This window comes from Phoca vitulina, unplaced genomic scaffold (assembly GCF_004348235.1).
Source record: "Phoca vitulina isolate PV1807 unplaced genomic scaffold, GSC_HSeal_1.0 scaffold2, whole genome shotgun sequence".
Lineage (NCBI taxonomy): Eukaryota > Metazoa > Chordata > Mammalia > Carnivora > Phocidae > Phoca > Phoca vitulina.
This window is the reverse complement of record NW_022589705.1, coordinates 51,808,276-51,833,756: the sequence shown is the minus strand read 5'-3', so window position 1 is coordinate 51,833,756 and position 25,481 is coordinate 51,808,276. Positions and strand designations below refer to the sequence as shown.

The following is a 25,481-nucleotide window of genomic DNA, read 5'->3' as shown; positions in this document are numbered from 1 at the left end:
AAAACCACACTACTTTCTTGAAAAAGGAGACATTTTTAACCCTTATTACACAGAGTGGCTATACGTAACAATAGCAATAATAGAGGTAGGTTTACTGTAGGTAAACAATGTCCCAAGAACACATCTCACCTTCCTTCTGTAAAAGGAACTTCCGAGTCCTCCAGCGTTTCACTCAAGGTATAACCACACCATAGCCCAAGTATGAGGGAAGCCCTTGCAAATTCCAGATGGACACCCCCCCCAAGAATGCCTAATGCATTCTATTCCTTTAAAGTATGTTCAATAAATAATGACTGTTATCTATGTCATTTTAATCTCTCAACCTCATCTAATTGATATTATGATCCCTACTTATATGAAGACAGAGGGGCTCATAACCGTTATGTGCTCAGTCACAAAACAAGTGACAAAGACAGAACACAGACTCAGGCCTGATTCCACAGTCCTGCTTTGATGATTTTCCCAACAAACTGTGCTGGTTGGATGTCAGACCTTTGATATCATGTGTTAGATATGCCTTTTTCTTTTAAATGTATTATCTAGTCCTTGAAGTCAGAGTCACATCAGAGATTAGGGTAAGTGTATCTTGAGGAGGAAGGAGAGGGGACAAAGAAAACAAGATTTTCTTGGGTTGTTTGTTCTAATTTACCCATACTATCACTTACTGTGTCAAATACGTGCATGCAAATAATGCATGTTTATCGTGGGAAAGTTAGAAAATTCAGATAAGCCAAAAAAAGAAAAATCCACCCTAACTAAATAAAAAACACCTGCAATCCCACCATGTACAGATTTCTCTGTCATCATCTGATCTCAGCAGGACTAAGCAGAGCATGACAGTATGGTCCTACCTAACATCTCTCTCCTTGTTATACAAACGTAATCAGACTTTTAGTCCAGAAAGTGCTGCAAATGTCAGGTAAAGTGGCACCAGGAAAATCTTTGGGTTTTAGAAGATCATCCCTTCATCATAGTCTCATTTAGATATTCATAAAGCATGTTGGCATCTGCATGATGCAAAGTTGAGAAGTTGAAACAATTTTTTTTTTACCGGCAAACTATCGGTTAAGTAAAAAGGCTCAGTGTAGGCTGATAATTTCCATACTGAAAACATTAAACAACATATTAAGAAAAATCTCTTAATACAGTCATTAGCAGTGTCTCATAGAATTAGACAGTTGTAACTATCACACTGAAGGCAGAATAAGGCAGATATAGACCTGGGTTTCAATCCTGGCTTCAGCACTTATTTCATGACCTTGAGCAAATCATTCAAATTTTGTGGGACTCAATTTACTTATCTGGAAAGTGGGGATGATGATATTAACTATTTAGAAAGACCCTACAGAAATGTTGTGAGGACTAAATCATTTAAAATATAAAATGAGCTTAACAGGGCGCCTGGGTGGCTCAGTCGGTTAAGCGTCTGCCTTTGGCTCAGGTCATGATCCCGGAGTCCTGGGATTGAGTCCCACATCGGGCTCCCTGCTCGGCAGGGAGTCTGCTTCTCCCTCTGACCCTCTCCCCTCTCATGCTCTCTCTCTCTCTCATTCTCTCTCTCTCAAATAAATAAATAAAACTCTTTAAAAAAAAAAAAAGAGCTTAGCATAACATCCTGCACACGGAGAGTGGTAAAAGGACCTTTTAACAAGTTAAAATCTTCTTGAAATTTAAAGATTTTAAGCCTTAATCTTTTTATCTTTACTAAAAAATATCTATTTTCTAAGAAGGTAGCTAACCTTCTGTCTCCATCAGACAATGACTAGCTTTAAGAGCATTGCTGCATTTACTAAGAATTAAGATAGTAGGCTCTATTTAAAAAGATAACAGGGGAGCACCTGACAGGCTCAGTTGGTAGAGCATCTGGCTCTTGATCTCAGGGTAGTGAGTTTGAGTCCACGTTGGATATAGAGATTACTTTAGAGAGAGAGAGAGAGAGAGCGGCACCTGGGTGGCTCAGTTGGTTAAGTGTCCGACTCTTGATTTCAGCTCAGGTCATGATCTCAGGGTTGTGGGATCGAGCCCCACATCGAACTCTACGCTCAGGGGATTCTCTCTCTCCTCCCCCTGCTCACGCACTCGCTCTTAAATAATAACACCTGTCTCTCTTTTAAATCTTCTGTTTGTTTGACAGAGAGAGAGACAGCGAGAGAGGGAACACAAGCAGGGGGAGTGGGAGAGGGAGAAGCAGGCTTCCCGCCGAGCAGGAAGCCCCACGCGGGACTCAATCCCAGGACCCTGGGATCATGACCCGAGCCAAAGGCAGACGCTTAACGACTGAGCCACGCAGGCGCTCCTCAAATAATAAATCTTAAAAATAAAAAAGAGAGAGAGAGAGGTAATAGGAATAAGTAACTATTACTTATTACTATTATGCTCATCAACTCAGCTACAGATGAATTAATCCAGGACTCATTTGGGTACTCAGTGCTGTTCAGAAATCTTTTATTCATTCCTAATTAGTAACTTCTCTCATTTTCTGAATTTACCTATCTTCCTTTCCCTCTCAGTAGGGGAGAATAAAGACCATTGAGATTGAGCTTCCTACTTACTTTTTTTTTTAAACAATGTCAAAAAGTCAGTGTATTTAACCATACTTAGCTTGTAACAGAGCAAATGGATAAATGGGATAATAACTCATGTTACACCCTATTATTATATGAACAGGCAACAGAAAAAGTTGGTAAAGGAAGGCAGAGGAACTCTATCTTTAAGAATTAGGACCAAGGGGCTCCATTAATCATCTGGTATCCACTCAAATGTTGTACCTATGGTTAGAAATGTACATGATGGGAATTCCAGGGATCTTCCAGATCCTTCATTTAAGGTCCCGTCAACTGTGGCCACAACGTAACACTTGTGAGCTACTCTGTACTAAGCAGTCATCTGCATAAGTTCCTTTGTGTGTTGTTTGTAATCCTTCAAATCTTGGATCCCTGGCAATCTTTAGGGTTACACAATACTTCAGCCCCAATTTCTCAATTTCAACCATTATGCAGTCAGTTATTCAAGGGATACACTTGGCATACAGACAGACAGTCCATCATTGACTATACTAAGTTGAGTTTGGCTTTAATGGAAAAGTTTGATAAAGTTGATATCAACCAGGATGTGGCCAGATGGGCCCAGCGACATGTTATATTGGAAGAATAAGCAGGAAGGATGTTGGGAGACTTCTCTTTCCTTCGGTGCACTGGGATCTTTCTTTCCTTTCTTTTTTAGGTGTTAATCTATTCCTCTCTTTAAGTCTCTCATCTCTGAGTCTAAGCATTCACTTCATGGTCATATACTTTGCCTTCTTTTGTTTCCCCATGTTCACACTGCACCTATTTCTTCCGGGATCACCTCCTACGTACTCCTTCTTAAAAAGCCTCTATCTTGAAGCTTTCTGGAGGGCATTAGATAATTCAACTATTCAGCATCTTGTGCCAAACTACTCGATTTGCTATCATTCCCCAATACTTCTCCATTACCCTGGTTAACTAGGATTGTGTATAGATATCAAGAACTTTAATATATGATTTTTTTTTACTAAGAATGGCAATTCTAGAGAAAAAGAATCATAAATGTGTGTTGTTGATTTATTGGAATAACAAATACCAAAGAATACACAAAGGAATTACATAAATAAATTATGATACAGCACGGAATATTCTGCAGCCATTAAAAATAATGTTGTAAAAGGATATTTATTGAAATAGAAAAATCTTTACAATGTGAAGAAGCAGGCTACAAAACAGTATGGATAATGTATCATTTTTGTGAAGAAACTAATGCATGAAAAAACTACTAGGACAGACATAAAAATATGAACATCGTTATCTTTGAACTATGGAATTTTTTTTCTTTATACTCTTTTGGTGTTTTCCCAGAACTTCTGCGTTATACTTGTATTAATTTTGTAAATAGAAAAAAGCAAAATGGATGCTGACTTAATGAGAGAAAGGAAGAGGGAAGGTGCCAGAACCCTGGGGAATATCTACATTTAAGGTGTTTGAATGAGGAAGAGGAATTGACACCTTGGACTTGTACTTTTTAAGAACTAATTTTTCTTTTTGCTAGTTCTTGCTAATAGATCTATTTTAGCTTCCTAGCTGCCTATCAGTATTATATACTTAACCTAGCCTTAAGCATCTAGGTTAAAATAAGGGGAAAAGACACACATTTTTTTTGTAAAACAAAACATACCCACAAACCAGTATTTCTTATAGTCCTAGGAATCCCATGAACAGATGCTGGCCATACACATAGCACAATCTTTCAAGTCCTAAAGAGGTCTTTTATTTTAATACAGCATAGGTAAGAAATCCTCCTGGGTGAAGACGTACTTCTGGAAATTGTATTCATTCTTTTGGCCTAAAGTAGTATCATTTGAAAATATTTCTAGAGAAACACTGTTTCTGTAGCATTGAAAGAACCCATTCCATCCCATCCTAGAGGGTTTAGGAGTAACCCAAGGAATGACCAAGCTAATCCATCTCACAATTTTGGTCACTGCTCTAAAAGCAGAGTTATCATATAAAACATCTCATACAGAGGCGCCTGGGTGGCTCAGTCGTTAAGCGTCTGCCTTCGGCTCAGGTCATGAACCCAGGGTCCTGGGATCGAGCCCCGCATCGGGCTCTCTGCTCCATGGGAAGCCTGCTTCTCCCTCCCCCACTCCCCCTGCTTGTGTTCCCTCTCTCGCTGTGTCTCTCTCTCTGTCAAATAAATAAATAAAATCTTTAAAAAAAAAAAATCTCAGACAGAGGACTCAAAATATGATTCGTACTCACAGACACTACTAACAAATAGCCAAAATAAAATAGTGCTCCACGAAAGCAAAACGAAACAAAACAAAAACAAAAACTGCATTTACATGTATTAAATGCATTTACATAAAAAATAAATATAATAATATACAGGAAAACCATTTGTTAAAGAATGACATATATTAGGCAATAGAGAATTAGGCAAACCGGAAAATCTGAAGTGTTCTTGTCATGTAAATTTAGGAAATTATATAGAGAAAACAGAATCTACGGGTTTAAGAATGTATTGTGAAGAGACTTTCTCTCTAGATTTTCTCTACAACCCTTTCAGAGTACAACTTATATGAATAAATACTTTGAGAAGCACCTGCTTTGAAACAGACTTCCCACTGGCCATGTTAATAACTAACAATCACACAAGAATCAAGATTACTTTTCAAGATTTGATTGCAGGTACTTCTTATATAATTGAACTTACATGGCTGTAGAAATGTAAAGACTTCAAATCTGGGCTTAGGGCATCCTAAGGTTAAACTCCAAAGCACTGTTTGCAACCAAAAGGAGCTAGGAAGTACCAGAAAACGGGTATCTACCAGCTAGCTTAACTGCAGCCAGAAATACTATCACTGTGAAAAGTCGGTCCCCAGGGAACATTAGCTCCTGGAGGGCAGACATGTTTGTTTGTGTTTTGTTCAGGGCTGCACCCTAGCATCTAGAACAGGGCCTCCCACGCAGTAGACACTCAGTATTTTAACTAACGAATGAATCAGAGAGACCATTCTTGGCGTACATGAGGAGTCAATCCAAATTCATTTCATGTATCAATACTGCATAATCTCCCACCAACTGCAGAAGCTGTTACTGAATGACTAACATGTTAGGAAGCTAACTGTACTGTCACTGTATACTTCTGAGCAAAAGGAGCGATAAAAAACGATGGTTTCTACTTTTGAGGAGCTGGGACCCGAGTAATTGTGAAATTGTTATGCCTGTTACTAAAGAAAGCATGACAGTATTATGAGAACATATAACATTCCCGGTATTTCCATCTTCTTACCACCCTCCCAAATGCGGTGAGGAAGCCAGTGCTAAGGTACAGGGTCCCCCAGACACTGGTGCCTCACCCAAGTCACTTGTACCAGCATCTGCCTGGCAGCGCTAACAGATGGAAGACATTCATCATCTGTTTGGTGTTCCCACCTTGTCCATCCAGCTTCAAATATAACTGCGCTGAGCTAGATGAGTCAGCAGCTGGTCTTCCAAAAGCTAGTGCATCACTCCCAAAGCAAAAAGGAACAAGTTCACACTTCAGAGGGCTGCATCAGTGCCACAAGTATCCATGCTGCCTCAAGGTTTCAGACTCCCCAGTGATCTTTCACTCGATGGATACCAAGGCAGAGGCAGATCTGAAAGCTGCAGAAAAACAGGTGGGTTCTCATACACAACTGTGGCCCCAGGCAATATAGGAAATGGTGTTTGTTCACACTGTGGATTAACTGCTTTGAAGGATCAAAATGCAGAAGACCGCTACATTCAACATATAAGGTTTTCTTAATAGTAAAGCACTAAAAAAAATGTGAATAAGTCATTCTTTTATTTTTCAGAAGCGAAAATGACAAGTCGCAACTTGCCTTTGGAAAAGGCATTAAAGAATATCGGGGTAATAAGCTATCTATCTCATGGAGACAGTAGCCTAAGACTCAATTATCACACAGCTCTCAAAGAAAGTCCAATTAAATAAATCTCAGAATAATATGCTTTTAAGTAAAACAAAACAAAAAATATCAACAAAAAGTTATAAAGAATCCATAAAGTGGTATATGAAGAAAAAGGAAAATCTGGAAATCCACATACTGAGAGTGCTCTATTGAAATCAAGGAAGCCCAAATCCTAAAACAGAAAAAACAAATACGTTAAAACACAGTATTTTAAGAGTCAAATGACGTTACTACAGATGCACATTTTAACGCTTCATTTACTCAGGACATTTTTTTCTTTCTCTTGGAGCACTTCTATATATACTGTAGGAGATCATGTGAATGACAGTGCAGAGATCTGCCTTCTCAATGAGCCCCTTGAGTTTTAAATATCAAATCTGAGTCTGGAATCCCAATTAAAAGTTTATATAATAGACTACAGAGAATGAAACTGCTTTCTAAACTGCATTTGCTTAACTCTTCCACATTATGGCTTAAAAACAATCTGTAAACTTTTGAAAGAGACACAACAATTTACAGTATGAAAACAGGGCTATGTGAAACTATACATGCTTTCTCATAAAGTAGGACTGACAATTTCCAAAATGCAGATGCTTACTGCAAAATGACAGAGTTGGTGGGGGATGGGGTGGGGGGGGTAGTGCAGAACCACCAGTGGAAGGCACCAAAATCCTGGATTCTACATTCAGCTTTGTACTGATTAGTTGTATCTTAGTCTCGACTTAACTCAGGTCTCAATTTATTCCCTGGTAAGAAGAGGAAGATGGATCTCTAAGCTTCATTTAAATCCAAAGATTCTTATAGTTTATAAGAAAAGATTTGAAAAACTTTTTGGCCAATCAGTTGAATAAATTCCTCAGATCCTGACAGGGTCTGTCACTGTTCAACTCTCATGAAAATAACTATAAAGTAGATCCCATATTTTGTTGTGAGAAAAGAAAAAAAAATCTACCTTTGTGGCAAAATTATACTTCATACACTACAACATAGAAAATAAATGTCTGTTCCTTTCCTGGCCTCTAGAAGCACTCTCTGAGACAGAATCAACTAAAAACCCTAGGATTATGACTATGGCCAAAACGTCTAGCCTGCTTTGGGATGCCTGGGTGGCTCAGTCGGTTGGGGGTCTGGCTCTTGGTTTTGGCTCAGGTCATGATCTCATGGGTTGTGGGATTAAGCCCCATGGCAGGCTCCACGCTCGGTGGGGAGTCTGCTTGAGGAATCTGTCCCTCTGCCCCGCAACCCGCTCGCATGGGTGCTCTCTCTCTCTCAAATATGTAAGTCTTAAAAAAAAAAAAAAAAGTCTAGCTTGTCTTTCTCTCTGCCTTCTCTCTGAGAGCTGCTAGATGGTTCAAAGTGAACTATCACCTAACAAGTACCCTGCACCCTACATGTTATATAGGACTTCTCCATTGCTGAGGAGATTGTGCTAGGGAATCATTTTCCTGATAGTCTATCAAAATCCTGAGAAAAATCTAGCATTATTGGAAGATTATTTATTAGAATAGACTAATGTATGGCCCTGGAAATAAAAACCTTATAGTAGCAGAGTCCTAGAGAACCAGAGAGTTGAACCAGGAAGATTGATGATATCTCCGACTTATCCAAGTGTACTACCTATTTAAAGCTGCAGCCAGTTAATAATTCTCATGGGCAGGGCCAAACTTTAGGTTAGAGTAAGTACTTATAGTAGTTCAGGGTTAAGACTCAATCAACCTTCAGGTTTAGGGAAGAAGAAAAGGAAGAGGTTTAAGGATCATATTGACCCCAGGAAAGCAGGAGAGCAGCAAAGACATGCTGTACTGAACTCTCTAAAACACATACTTTCCTCATAACCATCATGTAATACTATGAAATATCTTTTTGCTTTGATGTTATCTTTTTGTTGTGAACTCTGTCTTCTAACCATAATCTCTGCAAAGAAAGAGAGACTGAATCAGGAACTGCACGAGCAATGAGGGTACATAAAAATGCTTTACAAAAGACTAGAGATGGTTCAGGTAAATGGAGACCTGTGTTTCTAGATAAGCAAAATGAGAGGTTTATAACATTAGATGATCTTAAATTTCCTGTGGCTCTCACATTTTCATAATTTTATACAGATAATATACCATAATAAAGATTATACATGCATATGACTTACTGTTTCTTTTTTAAAATATTTATGGATATAACTGTGTTTTTCTAAATGTCTCATTAGTAATACTCAGTCTTGTAAGTCTGGTTCCATAATAATCTATAATGTAACTACTTCCATCTGAAGGTCCAACGATCTAGAAGAGAAAATTTTCAAAATTACCATTTTACAAAAGACATTTTCACAATACTTTGTGTTTACTTTGCTCGGTTGCTACTAAATTATTTCAGCAGCACCAAAATACAACTTAACTGAACTCAAGCAAAAAAAGTAACTTAGTGGCCCTGGTAGCTGAAAAGGATATTGGGGACGATCACAGGATCCAAAGAGCTGCAGGAACCAAGGCCTCAAGGACTGAAATTCCATGAACAGCCCCCCCCTCCCCTTGGTCTGGCCTGTGGGCCTTTTAGCTCTTCTGCCTTCATTCTGCAGAGAGGCACTCCCACTTGCTTGCCAACAGCTCCAGATTTACATATTCAAAGCTCAGCAGCTCCCGGTAGAAAGTATAATTTTCTTCCTCAGTGTTTGTATACAAATTCCAGGGAAGGACTGATTTTGGGTTTTATGCCTACTGCTGGACAAATTATGATAGCCAAGGGAATAGAATTAATGTGATTGGCTAGGCCAGTCCCTGTGGGAGTGGGAGGTAGTGTGAGGGACAATCCTTCCAGAACCATGCGGAATGGAAGAGATAGAAAAAAAACAACACATGCTCATTACAGTCATCTTGTCCACTTAATCACATTTCTGACAATCCAGTTAACATGATTTCTACAAATTATTCTTTAAGATACAATCTTCATGGGGCGCCTGAGTGGCTCAGTTGGTTAAGCGTCTGCCTTCAGCTCAGGTCATGATCCCAGGGTCCTGGGATCGAGCCCCACATCAGGCTCCCTGCTCCACGGGAGGCCTTCTTCTCCCTCTCCCACTCCCTCTGCTTGTGTTCTCTCTCTCGCTGTCTCTCTCTGTCAAATAAATATAATCTTAAAAAAAAAAAAAAGATAGCGATCTTCAAACTGTAGCCTTAGGGGCAAACAAAGATTTACCAAGATGTATGTGAGCCCAGATGGTTTAAAGGAAATCAATTCTGAGACCCTTAATTCCCATAAATACTCTTTGTAAAAGTGATCCACCTGATACCAAGCCATGGTGGGGGCAGAGTTCCCTTCCCACTTCCCTCTCCCTGTGGTCCTTTCTCCAGGAGAAACTTGATGACAATAAACCACACGTGCCATCAAAGCAGGTATTATGATGGAACAGTGCCTCTGATGAGCCAAAGAGATAAGTCAAAATACTGGACTTCAGGAAATCTCCTTTAAATCATTTTTTAAAAAGATTTTATTTATTTATTTGAGAGCGAGAGAAAGCACAAGCAGGGGGTGTGGCAGAGGAAGAGGGAGAAGCAGGCTCTCCGCTGAACAGGGAGCCCAACTCCACTCAGGGCTCGATCCCAGGACCCTGAAATCATGACCTGAGCCAGAGGCAGCTGCTTAACCAACTGAACCACCCAGGCGCCTCAGGAAATCTTCTTTAATCAAGAGTCCAAAAATATGCTTGCTCTGCCTCATCTTTTTCAAAAGTTGCATTCCCAGTAACATTTTACTTTTTTTGCTTAAAAGTAATTTGCTAAATCATTTTTATAATATGTAATATGCTTATGCTGTTTTGATCAACTGTGTATCAACAATTATAATGACAACAATCCAGTAATTACAGAAAATTTTATAATCTTTTAATGAATCATGAAAATCATGATAATGAAAATGATCAGCAGAAGATTTTTCAAGCATAAAAAACATAGAGAAAGTCAATTATCATATGGTTTCACTTATCTGTGGAACATAAGAAATAGCATGGAGGACATTAGGAGAAAGAAGGGAAAAATGAAGGGGGGGAAATCGGAGGGGGAGACGAACCATGAGAGACTACGAACTCTGAGAAACAAACTGAGGGTTTTAGAAGGGAGGGGGGTGGGGGATAGGTGAGCCCAGTGATGGGTATTAAGGAGGGCTCTTATTGCATGGAGCACTGGGTGTTATATGAAAACAATGAATCATGGAACACTACATCAAAAACTAATGATGTACTGTATGGTGACTAATATAATAAAATAAATAAAATTTAAAAAATATTACATTAGGATAAAATTCTGTGGGAGAATGGAACTAGAAATACAAATTCAAGGAGAAAAAGAAACTATGTAAAAATCACAAATGGTTAGTGAAGGGTTCATTCATGTCTTTTTTAAATGAATGATATTTAAAATTCTATGGTATTTATATTCTGTTGGATACATTTTAAAATTGATATAACAGTTTTATTTAAATATGTCAATATTTGCAAACCAGAAATTATATCCTTTGCAACTATTTAAACTTATGATGGAAAACTTAAATGTCAACTTAAAAACGTGTGGAGGGTAGGGATTTTTTTAAAAATTCTTTCAGGGGTTATACAGAGTTTGAAGAATACTGTTGTAGTGCATGCTTCGTTTTAAAAATAAGTTTGGGGGGCGCCTGGGTGGCTCAGTCGTTAAGCGTCTGCCTTCGGCTCGGGTCATGATTCCAGGTCCTGGGATCGAGCCCCGCATCGGGCTCCCTGCTCAGCGGGAGGCCCGCTTCTCCCTCTCCCGCTCCCCCTGCCTGTGTTCCCTCTCTCACTGTGTCTCTGTCAAATAAATAAATAAAACCTTAAAAAAAAAAATAAATAAATAAAAAAATAAAAAAAATAAAAATAAGTTTGGTTTTTAAAACTATTTGACAAATACTGGATTCCTACAACACTCCAGGCACTGTGCTAGGCATTATACACATAACAGTGAATGAGATACAATCTCTGCCCACGAAGAGCTTATACTAGTGAACTATAAATATTAATATTCAAATAACACAAAGCACTTTTGTGCTAAATACCATGCTGGGTACTGTTATGCACTCTGCTTATTTTCCAAAGATTAAATTAATTCGGTTTGATATTTATGAATGTTATTTAAGAATGTAATAAAACCTCGGGGCGCCTGGGTGGCTCAGTGGGTTAAACGTCTTACTCTTGATTGCGGCTCTGGTCCTGATCTCAGGGTCTTCAGATCAATCCCTGGGTCAGGCTCTGCACTCAGCTGGAGTCGCTTGAAATTCTCTCCCTCTCTCTCTCTCTGCCCCTACCCCTGCTCTTTCTCTCAAATGAATAAATCAATCTTTTTTTTAAAAGTAAAAAATAAAAAAGAATTTAATAAAACCTTTTCAGTGGTCAAGGTCCCACAGGAAACTACTCTGAGCATTAAGCCGAGAAAGAGAAGAACGAGTGACTAGGAGTCACAACGTGTTTTGAGACTGGACGAGGGGAACAAAGAAAAACTAAAGCCCAGCCTGTAGAAATAAATCAAATCATATGGCAAAAAAACTGCCTAATTAGGAATATGTGCATAGCTTGGGACCAGGCCTTTTGTCCCATTCTCTTTTTCTTCCTTTGCCGTCTCCCCTATTCCTGTTGAAAAAAAGTATTCAAGGCTGGAAAAAGGAAAATACATGATTAGGTGACCTTTTCATATCATGCATTTCTATTAAGTCTACCTGAGGTTCACTTGCCTCTCTTGGGAAATGTAAAACCAACTAAAGCCAATTAGGACCCATATGTTTTACAATCTTGTAAAGTCAGTAGTTAACATATAGAAAAATAATAAGGTGTTGTTTTTGTTTTGTTTCCTCTGTTCTGTAGAGAAGATAGCCCAGAAGGATACAGTTCTATTACCTGTTAATACATGATCTAACTCTGTATCTAACTCAGCCATTTTCTTACCATTTCTCTCCACTCAAACTCTGTCACTGTGGCTCCTCAACAACCAGTTCTAGCACGGGAATTCCACTCCTCCTTCCAGAGACTGGGTCTGCCTGGGCACGGAATCTAATTCTGGCCAACCACCGATGATGCAAGTTCACTGTTGGCATATCTGACCTTAAGAAGATATGTGGGGGGGTACATGGGTTCTTTCTGCTGCTGACAGTCCCTATATAATGAAGTGATGCTAACCAAAAGACCTGAAGATGGCAAAGAGAAAGAAGGAAGGAGAGAGGGAGAAATAGGAGGGAAGGAAGGGAAGAGAATGGGAGGGAGGGTCCACCATTATGTCTTTCAGCTCTAAATTAACAAATCTTATAACTACCTTAAATCTAGATTCTTGGTATGATAGAGTAAACTACCGTATTATGAAAGCAAATTTAAATTGAGGTTTCTGTTACTTGTAGCCAAAACACCTGATAATGCACTAGTTTTCAGCGCCCCCCCCCCCCCACTACTGCCAGATCACCAAAGCACGGCTACTCTCTGCTAAAACAACCTGAAGAGCTGCCCCGAAGACAAATTCGGTCATTGTGGGAAAGCACCAGAGGAAAGGAGAACTGGAAAAGGAGGAATCCTCTCTGGATCTCAGGTTTTTGTATCCATATAAAGAGGAATAGAATAAGCTGATCTATACGGTACTTTTTAAGTTCTACATCTTGTATGACTATGACATTTAAATGTAAACACATCTACAAGGTATTATCAATATACTTTCCTTTGAACTATGCCATCAAAGAAGAAATTGTTCATCCTACTTAACGTTTAAGAAAACTATCTGTTGCAAAATTTTCAACTATTCTCACCAAAATCAAAAAATTAAATGCTTTTAAGCATCTTATATATACTTATGTACATGTGCCTATTGTAAATTCCTTTATTATGAGTATATTATTAAATTGTTAATTATAAAATTACAAGTCTTTAAAAATATCCCATGCTGAGAAATTTTTTACTCACTTAGATATGCCAATGTCCATTTGTTTATTGGCAACAGAGTATGAAACCTAAAATTATGTTTGTTTCTCTGCTAAGAAATAGCCTGAAGCCAAATCTACAGCATGAAATATTTCCATTTGATAAACTGGGGAATATTTCTATAATCTATGGGTCCAATTCATGGACCAAGAGGTTGCTACAGGTCTTCATCTTCCAAAAGGGGAAACAGGAGGGTCACTACACTGTGGGAAGCTATTTTGTACAATGGGTATCAAGGTCTCTTGCGTGAGAAGCCTTAAAACCACAAGAAAACAACATCATATCCTCTATATTAGTTTCCTGTGGCTACTGTAACAAGTTACCACAAACCTTAGTGGATTAAAACAGTAGACATTTACTCTCTCACAGATCTAAGGCCAGAAGTCTAAAATCAAGGTTATCTGCAACAGCCCCATACCCTAGAGACTCTCAGGGGAGGATCTGTTCTAAACCTCTTCTAGCCTTTGACAGCAATCAGTATTCCTTGGCATTCCGTAGCTTATGGCCATATCACCCCAATCTCCGTCTTTGTCTTCACAACGCCTTCTTTGCTGTGTCTATCTTTTCCTCTTCTGTCTCCTATAAGGACACTTGTCATTGGATTTAGGACCCACCCAGATAACCCAGGATGACTTCTTCATATCAAGATCCCTAACTTAATCACATCTGCAAAGACCCTGTTTTCAAATAAGGTAGTATTCCCAGGTTCCCGGGATTTAACATGGGTATCTTTTGTCCTACCATACTCTCCTACGGGAAATGGTGGTGGGGGGCGCCTGGGTGGCTCAGTCCTTAAGTGTCTGCCTTCGGCTCAGGTCATGATCCCAGGGTCCTGGGATCAAGCCCCACATCGGGCTCCCTGCTCCACGGGAAGCCTGCTTCTCCCTCTCCCACTCCCCTTACTTGTGTTCCCTCTCTCGCTGTGTCTCTCTCTGTCAAATAAATAAATAAAATCTTAAAAAAAAAAAGAAAAAGGAAATGGTGGTGGTCTGGAGGCATTGCGTGGAATTTAAATTCTTTGTTTCTGATTCTCTTTAGCAGCTTAAATGCAAAAAAATCTTGTTTACTTTAAGAGGTAGGTTTTTCTATAGGTACAAAGTCTACAGCAAAAAGAATAAACCAAGAAACTTAGGAATACACATTAAAGTTGAGAATGTTAAGAAGTGGTCACCAAATTCCCTTTTTTTGTTTTTTACCTCTGATCTCCATTCTAATTCTCTACAATCCCCACTCACCACCTACCCACACAAATAATGAGCATACACTTAATTTGGTATATGAGCTGGATACATATTTATTTTTAAAAAACATGTTCTTTAAATATGTATTTTTAACTTATCCAAATAATATTGTTGTGGACCTTGTTCAGTTTTAAACTATTCTTACAGTATACTGTAATTTTAAGACCTTTCCATGTAGCATATGTACATCTAGATAAGTGCTTGTAATTGCAGCCTAGTGTTAAAGGATGCATCCATTCTCTTATTAGTGTACACATCTAGGTTGATTCTAACTTCCTGCTACCACAAACAGGCTCCAACAGACAAAATCTTTGCACATGACCCCTTGTGGACAGCAGTACAATTTTTTTAGAGTAAATGCCCAGAAGTATTTATTTACATATTAGTTATTTGGGTGATTCTGTGAATCACCTATTAGTTCACTGTACTCATTTAACTATTAGGATCTATATTTTCTTGTTGATTTGCAGAAATTATTTGTATATTCATCATATCAATTCCTGTTGCTAGTATCCTTTTATTCAGTCTATTAAGTGTTAAGTTGGTCTATGCTTATGGTATCTTTTTTAAAATAGAATTTCTTAATCTTAAGGTAATCAAATTCACTAATTTTTTTTTCTTTATGATTTACATTTTAGGGATATTGTTTAAAAAGACTTAACCAATATAAGATCATGAAGATATTCTCTTCAATTAGCTTTATATAAAAGTTTATCTTGGGGTGCCAGGGTGGCTCAGTCGGTTAAGCGTCTGCCTTCTGCTTGGGTCATGATCCCGGGATCGAGCCCCACATGGGTCTCCTTGCTCAGTGGAGAGCCTGCTTCTCCCTCTCCCTCTGCCAATCTCTCTCTCTCTCTCAAATAAATAAATAAAATCTTAAAAAAAAAAAAAAAGTCTATCTTCTAAGAATATACCCAAAAGAACTGAACAGGGTCTTAAATAGATACTTATACAAAAATATTCATAGCAGAATGATTCACAATAGCCCAAACATGTAAACAACCCAAGTGTCCATCTACAGATGAATAAACAAAATGTGGTATATACATAACAATGGAATACTCTTCAGCCATAAAAGGGAATGAAGTTCAAATACATGCCACAATATCAATGAACCTTGAACACATTATTTAAAATGAAATAAGCCAGACATAAAAGGACAAATATATAATTCCACTTATATGAAATACCTAGAATAGGCAAATTCACAGAGACAGAAAGTAGATCAGAGGTTACCAGGGACTGGGAGGTGTGGGAAATGGGGAATTACTGCTTAATGGGTACAGAGTTTCTGTTTACAGTGATGAAAAAGTTTTGGAAATAGATCATGGTGACAGTTGTACAATATTTTGAATGTCATTAATGCCACTGAACTGTATACTTAAAAAAGTTTAAAATAACAAATTTTATATATATATTTTTACCACACCAGGAGACAGCTTACTTTATGTGAACTTTATTAATATTGTAGTTTTGTTTGCAATTTATAAGCTTTTGATTTTGTTAGTGGAAAATGTATTTTTGCTTGAACATATTTAAGTAACATTTAATAAATTAATTAAAGAAAAAAATGTGGTTACTAGTAAGTACTTTCATACCTAACCTTTAACAATAGCTATCTATCTATGCTCCCTCATTAACGTCTTTGCATTGTCACTGAAGTCATACTGGCTTAGGTAACTCAAATTATCTTACAAATTTAAAATGTTATGAATGAATTAAGGAGGGAAAGGAAAACTAAGAACACTTTATACAACTCTATCAATGCACCCTTTTATGCGATCTAATCCACTTAGGAGTTTCTCCATATGAAGAATGCAAATACTATCACTGGCAAGATTAAATCATCTCCTAAAGACCTATTAACCTGGTGAAAAAAGTAAAATGACCGCATTGTCTGCAATTAGAGGACAATGATGCAAACTGTGTCCTCCTAGTTCTCCCAAAAATACATACATTCTTTTAAAAGTCAAATTACATTTTTGTGTTCATAGCTGACTTCTGTGTGGTTAATTTTAATGTGAGGCCATTAAAACCATCTGATTAGTCACATTTAAATTAAACGCCAAAATTCCTACAAAGTGCCAGAAGTTGTGCATGCAGACCCCCTGACTTCATTTGATGTAAAGACTGGTTAGTATTAATCCTAAATAACCAATATAAACATCATTCCTCAAGAAATGATTAAGATTCATACATTACATCTCCTGAAGAAAACACAGCTTTGGGATTAATCTCAAAACCAGTTTAAGATACTCTTTGTTGGGGCGCCTGGGTGGCTCAGTTGTTAAGTGTCTGCCTTCGGCTCAGGTCATGATCCCAGGGTCCTGGTATCGATGTGAGCCCCACATTGCACTCCCTGCTCAGCAGGAAGCCTGCTTCTCCCTCCCCTACTCCCCCTGCTTGTGTTCCCTCTCTCACTGTCTTTCTCTGTCAAATAAATAAATAAAATCTTAAAAAAAAAAGATACTCTTTGTTTTTTGAACATTCCTTTAATTCACTGAATAAATACCTGCCCACAGGAAAAGTGAACTAAGTGAAATGTGCCTGATTAAGGTCACATGACAGAGCAGAGGCTACACAAATTATCAGTCTCCTCAGTTTTCCAGTTTATTTCCCCAGCAAATCACACCAGGGTTAAATAAATAAGAGAGCGGGCTATTTGAAAGACTTGATATCTATAAAATGTCTACTGGACTTTGATCAACTTTTCCAGTACTGGTAACAGATTTAGGGTGATTACAGATTTAGTTCTTCCTTTGATCAACAGTATACGTATGTCACAGGGCAAGGGAGTAGGCTATGTCTTGGACAAAACAAACTGGCGAACACAGAAGTGAACCTACAATTTGAGCCTTGCTCATGTTCTAAACTGAAAAGCCTAGTCTTTTAAAATTTTTAGTAAAATTCAAAGAATTTAAACAAGGTAAAATCACATTTTTATTTTAAGCCTGCAGTTCCCAAGGAAACATTTTATTTCTGATAATAAATGGAATCTTATTATCAGAACACTTTTGGGATAGATTATAAGTTTCTCTAGGGCAGGACCTCAACTAATTATACCTGATTGGTGCTCACTAAACCCATTTTCATCAGTGGCATAAAACCTACTATTTATAGTTTATCGTATCAACTTTTATTCATTACTTCTCAAGTGACACTAAGAAATTTAGAACTTCAAGGTCCTAAAGAAAAAGCAAGCACTTTTTAAAACTACCTTTTTTAGCTTCTCATCTTCCCTGTAACTGGTACAAAGCTACACTTTTCACAAGGTATACTGCATTCAGTTCAAATCAGCCAAAATTTTCGATAGTATATGGGTTTAGCATACTACCAGTGCTATAGTAAAAAAACTTTTTTTTCTAAAGAAATTTATGTGTGAAAAGTAAAACCTCATGTCTAAAAGTTAAAAAATAACACAGAAGTACTATATAATTCAGTGCTAAAGTGGATTATCTATATTAAATACCAAACTAATGAGATATTTTATAAATTTTACAAATTTGTAAAATTCGTTAATGTCTTGAAATTATGCTGCTTCTGTGAATTTCTACTGCTTATATAGTTATTAGTCCCTTAAGGAGATCTACTCTGTAATGTTAACAGGAATAAAAATGAAAGCAATTTCTTCCATGATGCACAGAATTTTTTAAAATTGTCACAAAGTACCCTGACTTCCTTCCTTCCTACCACTTTCTACATTCCATTTCATATTTCCATTTTCCCTCTACCCATCTTCATCTTTCTGATTTGTGGCTATCTTATCTCCACTTAACAAAGGAAACTTTCTTTTCCCTTTTTTTGCAGACTCTACATCAATGGTTTTGGTACAATTAAAAACATCCAGATTGTGTGAGTGAAAAAAGAAGTTTAAATGAAATCAAAATATTCTCATTTTTTCTGATAAAAAAATTAAATGTCTAATCAATCCATCATAACATACATATATAAACATATAAGCACAAAGAATGAATGTCTTAAAATCTTCAGAACTGCCTTATGAATAATTATACATACAGTAATTATACACAACGGTTACCTATAATTGAAAGACTGTATGTTACAAATATATCACTGATTTAGATTTTTGTTGAATGCACAAAAGGGCTGAATTAATTCTATGTATTATTTTATACTATTAATTCACACTGCCATGTTCATACTTTTTAAGAACAAAAAAAGAAGAAACTTCGGAAGTTTATTAACAAATAGATACTCATTGAAGTATTTTCAGTAAATATAGTGACATGTAAAGGTTACTTCAGTAATATGTGCATTATGCTTTATATTACTTTGGTTCAAAGAAGAAATAACTAGACCTATTTTTTTTAAGGAGGATTTTCCTGGATTTTTGTTATAAACACTGTGAAGCAAAGTATGTTTTTATAGGTCTTGAGTTCATGCACAATATGTTTCTGGGATCATAGCCCAATAGAAAAACATCGCTATTCACTGGGGAACAATATTTAATGGCAAAAAGAAAAAAAAAAACAGGATGGAGAGAATGAGAAAGAAGAATAAACAAAAAGATGATGGACAAATGTAAAAGGTCTATGAGACATTGGAAAAAATATATTTGGGACAAAAACATTAACATAGTTTATGATATTTATATTAAAAACATTTTATTTGTTGAAAAAATAATTCTTAAAAACTAAAGTAGTCAACATCACATGTTAAGTATATTACATGACATGTAGAATAAGGCTACCCCTCTTATTTGGCTACATTTGAAAACTTATTTTTTCCCCAATCTGAGAGCAGTCTAAAGCTAATGTGGCCATAACTGTTAAAATGTCTTAGGGAAATGTGCTGCAGAAATTCAAACACTCTAATTCTGCCTCAGTATTTCTTAATGCAGTAGGTTCAGTTGGAGATCTTAAAGAACGATTTGTTCTCAGAAGTTCAGGCATTCGTGTACCAGAAAGCAATCGCGGAATCAAATGAGCTCTATAATTTGATATAAGTAAAGCTTTATATAAAGCAATGACATCATCAAAGAAAGAACCTAGTGTGAAAATATTAAGTAAATGGGTTTCAAAGACATTGAATTCTGGATATTTTAAAGAATCCCAATAATACATGAAATTCCTTGGATCCTCATTTAAAGTGAGAAATCCATTTCTAAGCATATGTGCACAAGTACCTTAGCCTCTTCATGCCTGCCTGCCTGTCCCCCAGTCAGAGAAGGCAGGATATTTGGTTAGGCATATGTTTATGAATAAAGACAGGAAAATTCCAACTTTAAAACCAAATATTTTCCTTGTTTAATTCTGGTATCTTATTGGTCCATATGCTGCCTCCTCCTCACAGTATGGTACCCTCCTCACAGTATGCTACCAAAATCTCCTGGATTTTGACTTTCTTTTAAAACATAAGGATTAACATCAAGCAGACAGAATTGAGGAGTGGAAATATTGTATGAGAAAGAAGACCAAAACTGATGATGATCTACATACATACTGACACTCTTGCTGAAGACATGAGGTGCTCCATAAATGCTTACTGAAATGCTGTTTTGTGAATTTGTTGTGATAAATTCATCTCCTTCTCTAATTTAAGAATCCTCATAAGTTAACCACAATCGGTTCAGTGTAATTTAATGTAAAACATCTGGTGGCACTTTTAAATGCTAAAGGATAGCATTTCACACACTACGCCTGCCTCCACACTATCGCAGCAGGAAAAGATGAGGTTAACACAGAGAAGCAGAGAGAGGTATCAGGAGAGTTCCTGAACACTTCATTTGCTTATATAGATTTGGTTGTGCCCGAGGCCAGCCCCACTCCTAGATTTTCTACAGAACGCTCAGACATTCCTTTTTTCTTTCTGGCTTAAGCTAGCTGGATTTCAGTTTCTACCATTTACAATCATATTTGAGCATAGAATCCTTTTTTTTTTTTTTTTTTTTTTTAATGAAAAGATAGTAGTCTTTTAGAACTACTAACTGGTAGAACACAGGTTGGGAAATGTTACTTGGAAACATGGCTATGATCCCTTAGGTGCAGCATCTAAAGAACTGAAAAAGTATTCCTAACTGCTTTCTAAAATATTTATTTTTTAATATTTTTACTTTCATTTTTATTTTTTTTGAAACAAGAAAAGAACTTATTTCAATGAGGCCAACACTGGGAAGACAGTGGACTAGCGTCTCAAAGACTGTCTCCAAAGTGCTGGAAACACTTCCAGGTTTTTATCAGGAAAATGTGGGACAAAGGTCGGTGGGTATGTGCAGCAGGGGCAGCAAAGGTCAGGTTGATCACTTTCTTGGGGGTCGGTCACGTGGGGTCTCGTTGGCTCGGGGCAGCCCTTATTGCTTGAGGGGGTAGTTTCAGTTCCCATTGGGGGATACTCTGCCCACAGGGTCTTTTGCCTGAGTTAAGAGATAAAGTGTGCTTTCTAATATATTTAAAATATACCAGGAAAAGATCACAGAACTCAAATTTGAATGGAAAAGTAGTTCATTTTCTGGACTGAAACTAACTTACCTGCATTGAAATAAGAATGAAATCAATTAGGCTCCCAATTCCACAAAACCCTACAGTGCAAAACTTTAACAAACCTGGAAAAAAAGATAAAGTCACTTAAAATTCTGGAAGTTCTATAAATATTAACTTTTCTATTTCCCAATAAATCATTATGTATACTATACCACAAACTCTTTATATCAAGAATATAAAATTAACACTTTATTTTTTGTGTGTGATTAATCACATTTTTTTCTTTTTTTTTTTAAGATTTTATTTATTTATTTGACAAAGAGAGAGAACACAAGCAGGGGGAATGGGAGAGAGACAAGCAGGCCTCCCGCTGAGCAGGGAGCCTGATGCAGGGCTCGATCCCAGGACCCTGAGATCATGACCTGAGCCGAAGGCAGACGCTTAACGACTGAGCCACCCAGGCGCCCCTAAAATTAACACTTTAAAAACTCAAATCTTCACCTGAAAATATGAGAAAGGTTTAAAACACCCTCCAAATAGAAAAGCTACAAAAAAAAAATTAATTCACTTAACAAATAAGTATTATGAACTGAAATAAAAACTCACTCTAATCTCACAAAATTTCTTAAAAGTCCTAAGGAAATAAATCTTTAAATTGCATTACGCCAGAGCTATAGAACATCTCTTAGTCCTTATTTATTTAGACTTAATACATTATGTGATTGAAATTTTAATACACATTTACACTAGAAGTTCAAACAAATAAAGATTGTCAAGTCACAGAAAAAATAACCAAGATGAAACTTTGATCTTATAGTTAAACTGCAAACTTTTATTAGCAACCCAATTATCTTTATCCTATACTTAATTATCTTAAATTTATCCTATATTTTTTAGAAAAAAGCATCTCATGTTCATTAATTCTACACTCAAAATCAACAATTCTATGCACTATATACATCTCTGCCTTCAGTCACAACCTTGGAACTAAGGTACTGAACAGATCATTACAGAGCATAGAATCTAGGACATACACAACGATATAACAGAAAACCATGATGATGGAATAAAGAGACAGGTTGGGGGTGCGGGTGGGATGAGTAATCTTTCTTCTATATTTAAACTTAAATTGCCTTCCAGACATATAAAAATGGTAGGAAACAAGACTCTTCGTGAAAGGGTAGTTCTAAGTATCAACTACAAACAGATGCCAGCTAAAATCACAAGAGTGGATGAGATCACCTCCTGCACACAATTTGGAAATACACAAATAAGACTGAAATATGTAAGCACATTAGATGATTATTTTTCCCTTTTTAGTATTAGACATATCACAGAATAATGTTGTAAGTACTAAGATAACACATATTCGAAATCACTTTAAAACTACTAAAATATAGAGATTATATAAAATTCTGCTTTCACTTTTCTCAAAACATTTGTTATGTTACCTATTATTTTATATTTGTTCTATCTGTCTCATGGAAGTCCCATTAGGGGAGGGTCTTTTATCTGGTTTATTTACTCCTGCGTCCTTAGTACCTACATCGCCTAACACATAGTAGATGCTTGATATTTGTAAAATGAATGGATAAGTTGTCTCAGCTTTTCTGTTTCCTAAAGACCTCTAACTTTGTAGCCATTATCTTATATAACTACTCCTTTAATTATTTTTTTCATTAGTTGCATTTTATTATAGTTGCCCAGGGAACTTGATCCACTCAACTGGTATATTTTCTCCATTCACTCATTCACTCTAGTTCTGAAATGTATCCCTCTTCACACAGCAATTTAATGTAAATTTGGAAATATCACAGAGGTTCCCTTTCTTCAACTTTCTTTTAACAAGATTAATTTTAAGAATGGTTCTGGGGCACGTGGGTAGCTCAGTTGGTTAAGCTCAGGTCATGATCTCAGGGTCGTGAGATCGAGCCCCCGTCCAGCTCAGTGCTGGGCATTGAGGCTGCTTAATATTCTCTCTCTCTCCCTCTGCTCCTTCCCCAATCCCCCTCTCCCCCTCTATTAAAAAAAAAAAAAGATTTTCAAAAAGTTTGTCTTTAATTACTTGCTACTCTATTAAGAAAACATAACCATGTCAAAGCCTTTGCTCTTGTCATGACCCCTTCCAACAATATTCTGTAGATCTCATTTCTCAGGCTACTTCTTCAGAGAAGTCTAACATGTCTATCTAATGCAGCACACAGCTTCCCCACAAAGCCCCCTGCCCTATCACATCTCCCCTATTTATTGCCTTTTTGGTGCCAATTAAAAATCTGTAACAGCCTCATTTGTTGGTTTGTTCATTCATTCTCTGTCTTCCTCTGCCATGTAAATTCCTCAAGACAGGGTCCTTATCTTACTCAAGTCAATTCCTTGAACAGTACCTGACAGACAGTAGGAGTTTGATAAATATTTCTTGTATGACTATCAAAAACCTAGCAACAATTTAAATGTTTAACAGGAAGAAATTATCTCAGAAAATTAAGGTATACCTAATAAGAGGAGAGAGTACTATGCAGCTATTTAAAACAATGACATAAAAGTATATTTATTGGCAAAGTAATGTGATAACACTCAAAAAGAGAACAATAATGAGTCATTAAAATCTTGATATTCTGCTGCTGAACCCCTTCTTAAGGGTGCTTCAGAAAAATGAACAGAAGAGGTTCCTGTTCAGATAAAATATTAGATAAGGGCATGATATGTGTGTTTGGAACTTTGGTGAGTGTCACCTACTCCTGAAGTCACACATTTAAACTACAGAACAGATCCAAGATGATACTTAAGCATTTAAGCAATCTGCAAACTGACCTACAGTGACAGACAGCAGATGAGTGTTTGCTTGGGAAAGATAAGGGATAAGGAGGGCCAAGAGGCAGGGATTACAAAGGGCAGGAGGAAGCTTTGGGGAGTGACATATATGGTCATTATCTTGATTATGGGGACTGTTTCATAGGTGTACACATATGGTAACTTATCAAACTGTACATTTAAAATATGCATGTTAAGATGAACCATGAGAGACTATGGACTCTGAGAAACAAACTGAGGGTTCTGGGGGGGGGATGGGTTAGCCTGGTGATGGGTATTAAAGAGGGCACGTTCTGCATGGAGCACTGGGTGTTATATGCAAACAATGAATCATGGAACACTACATCAGAAACTAATGATGTAGTGTATGGTCATTACCATAACATAATAATAAAAAAATATGCATGTTAATGTATATCATTTGTACCTCAATAAAGCTGCTTAAAAATTAAGGAACTAAGTTGATCATTTTTTTTTAATTTAAAGATTTTTATTTATTTATTTGACAGAGAGAGAGACAGTGAGGGAGGGAACACAAGCAGAAGGAGAGGGAGAGGGAGAAGCAGGCCTCCCGCCGAGCAGGGAGCCCGATGCAGGGCTCGATCCCAGGACCCTGGGACCATGACCTGAGCCGAAGGCAGACACTTAACGACTGAGCCACCCAGGCGCCCCGGAACTAAGTTGATTATTAAAAAAAAATTTGAGGGTGCCTGAGTGGCTCAGTTGGTTAAGTGACTGCCTTCAGCTCAGGTCATGATCCCAGAGTCCCAGGATTCAGTCTCGCATCGGGCTCCCTGCTTAGCAGGGAGTCTGCTTCTCCCTCTGACCCTACCCCCTCTTGTGCTCTCTCTCACTCTCTCAAATAAATAAAATAAAATCTTGAAAAAAAATTCAAAGTTTAAAATCATTACAGTGATTTACATCCTGTTTCACTCCAAACCTATAATATTAACTGTGGTCCACCTATTTCTGCAAATGTAACACAAAGGATAAGTTTAATAATGGAAGTTGCCAATACTGCTATCTTAAACTTGTTATAGCTTTCAAAATATAAAAATATTTTATGAAAATAAGATAGGAAGGACATTAAGGGTTAAAGGAGATAATGAGAAAAAGTAAAAACTTAGAATAATACATGGTACATGGCAAACATTTGAAATGTTAGCCCAGCCATTATGTCTCCTACCACTGTTTCACCTATTCCTACAATTATTATTCACTGAGAAATGTAGACAGCATAAATTACATTCTTTATATAATAGGATCATCTAACCTAGTCTCTTATCTTGCAAATTCCTTCTGCCTGGGTTACTCCCAAACTACCTGAAGATCCCTTCCAATGTGCAGTGCTCTTGTAGTCTCCTCAGCCATCTCTACATTTATATGTGTTATGCTATTCTCTACCTTGACTCCTCCTCTGCACTCCCCACCCCGTTCCCAATCATCTAACTAACCTCTAAGAGTTGTTTAAAACTTCTAGAAGTCTTCTCTAATGTCTCCAGGATGAATTTAATAATATTCCTTGATGCTCCCCAGCCCTGCCCTTAACTTTCAGCATTGCACATATCCCA

The 25,481-nt window shown here is 37.2% G+C and overlaps 1 protein-coding gene and 1 pseudogene across 2 annotated transcripts in view; both read right to left on the bottom strand.

Annotated features, from left to right (window-relative positions):
• Positions 1-2,384: 2,384 nt before the first annotated feature.
• Positions 2,385-4,603, bottom strand: LOC116639894 (annotated as a pseudogene). Its single transcript, XR_004300937.1, has one exon. The product of XR_004300937.1 is annotated as an rRNA-processing protein FCF1 homolog (transcript).
• Positions 4,604-4,743: 140 nt separating this feature from the next.
• The window catches only part of TM2D1 (TM2 domain containing 1), a 47,609-nt gene continuing 26,871 nt past the window's right edge, over positions 4,744-25,481 (bottom strand). Inside the window, exons 5-7 of the mRNA XM_032427625.1 lie at positions 21,148-21,221; positions 8,613-8,742; positions 4,744-6,641 (exon numbers count right to left, since the gene is read on the bottom strand). Of these exons, the coding sequence (XP_032283516.1) occupies positions 8,632-8,742; positions 21,148-21,221 (185 nt within the window). The 3' untranslated portion in view covers positions 4,744-6,641; positions 8,613-8,631. The remainder of the gene's footprint in view (positions 6,642-8,612; positions 8,743-21,147; positions 21,222-25,481) is intronic.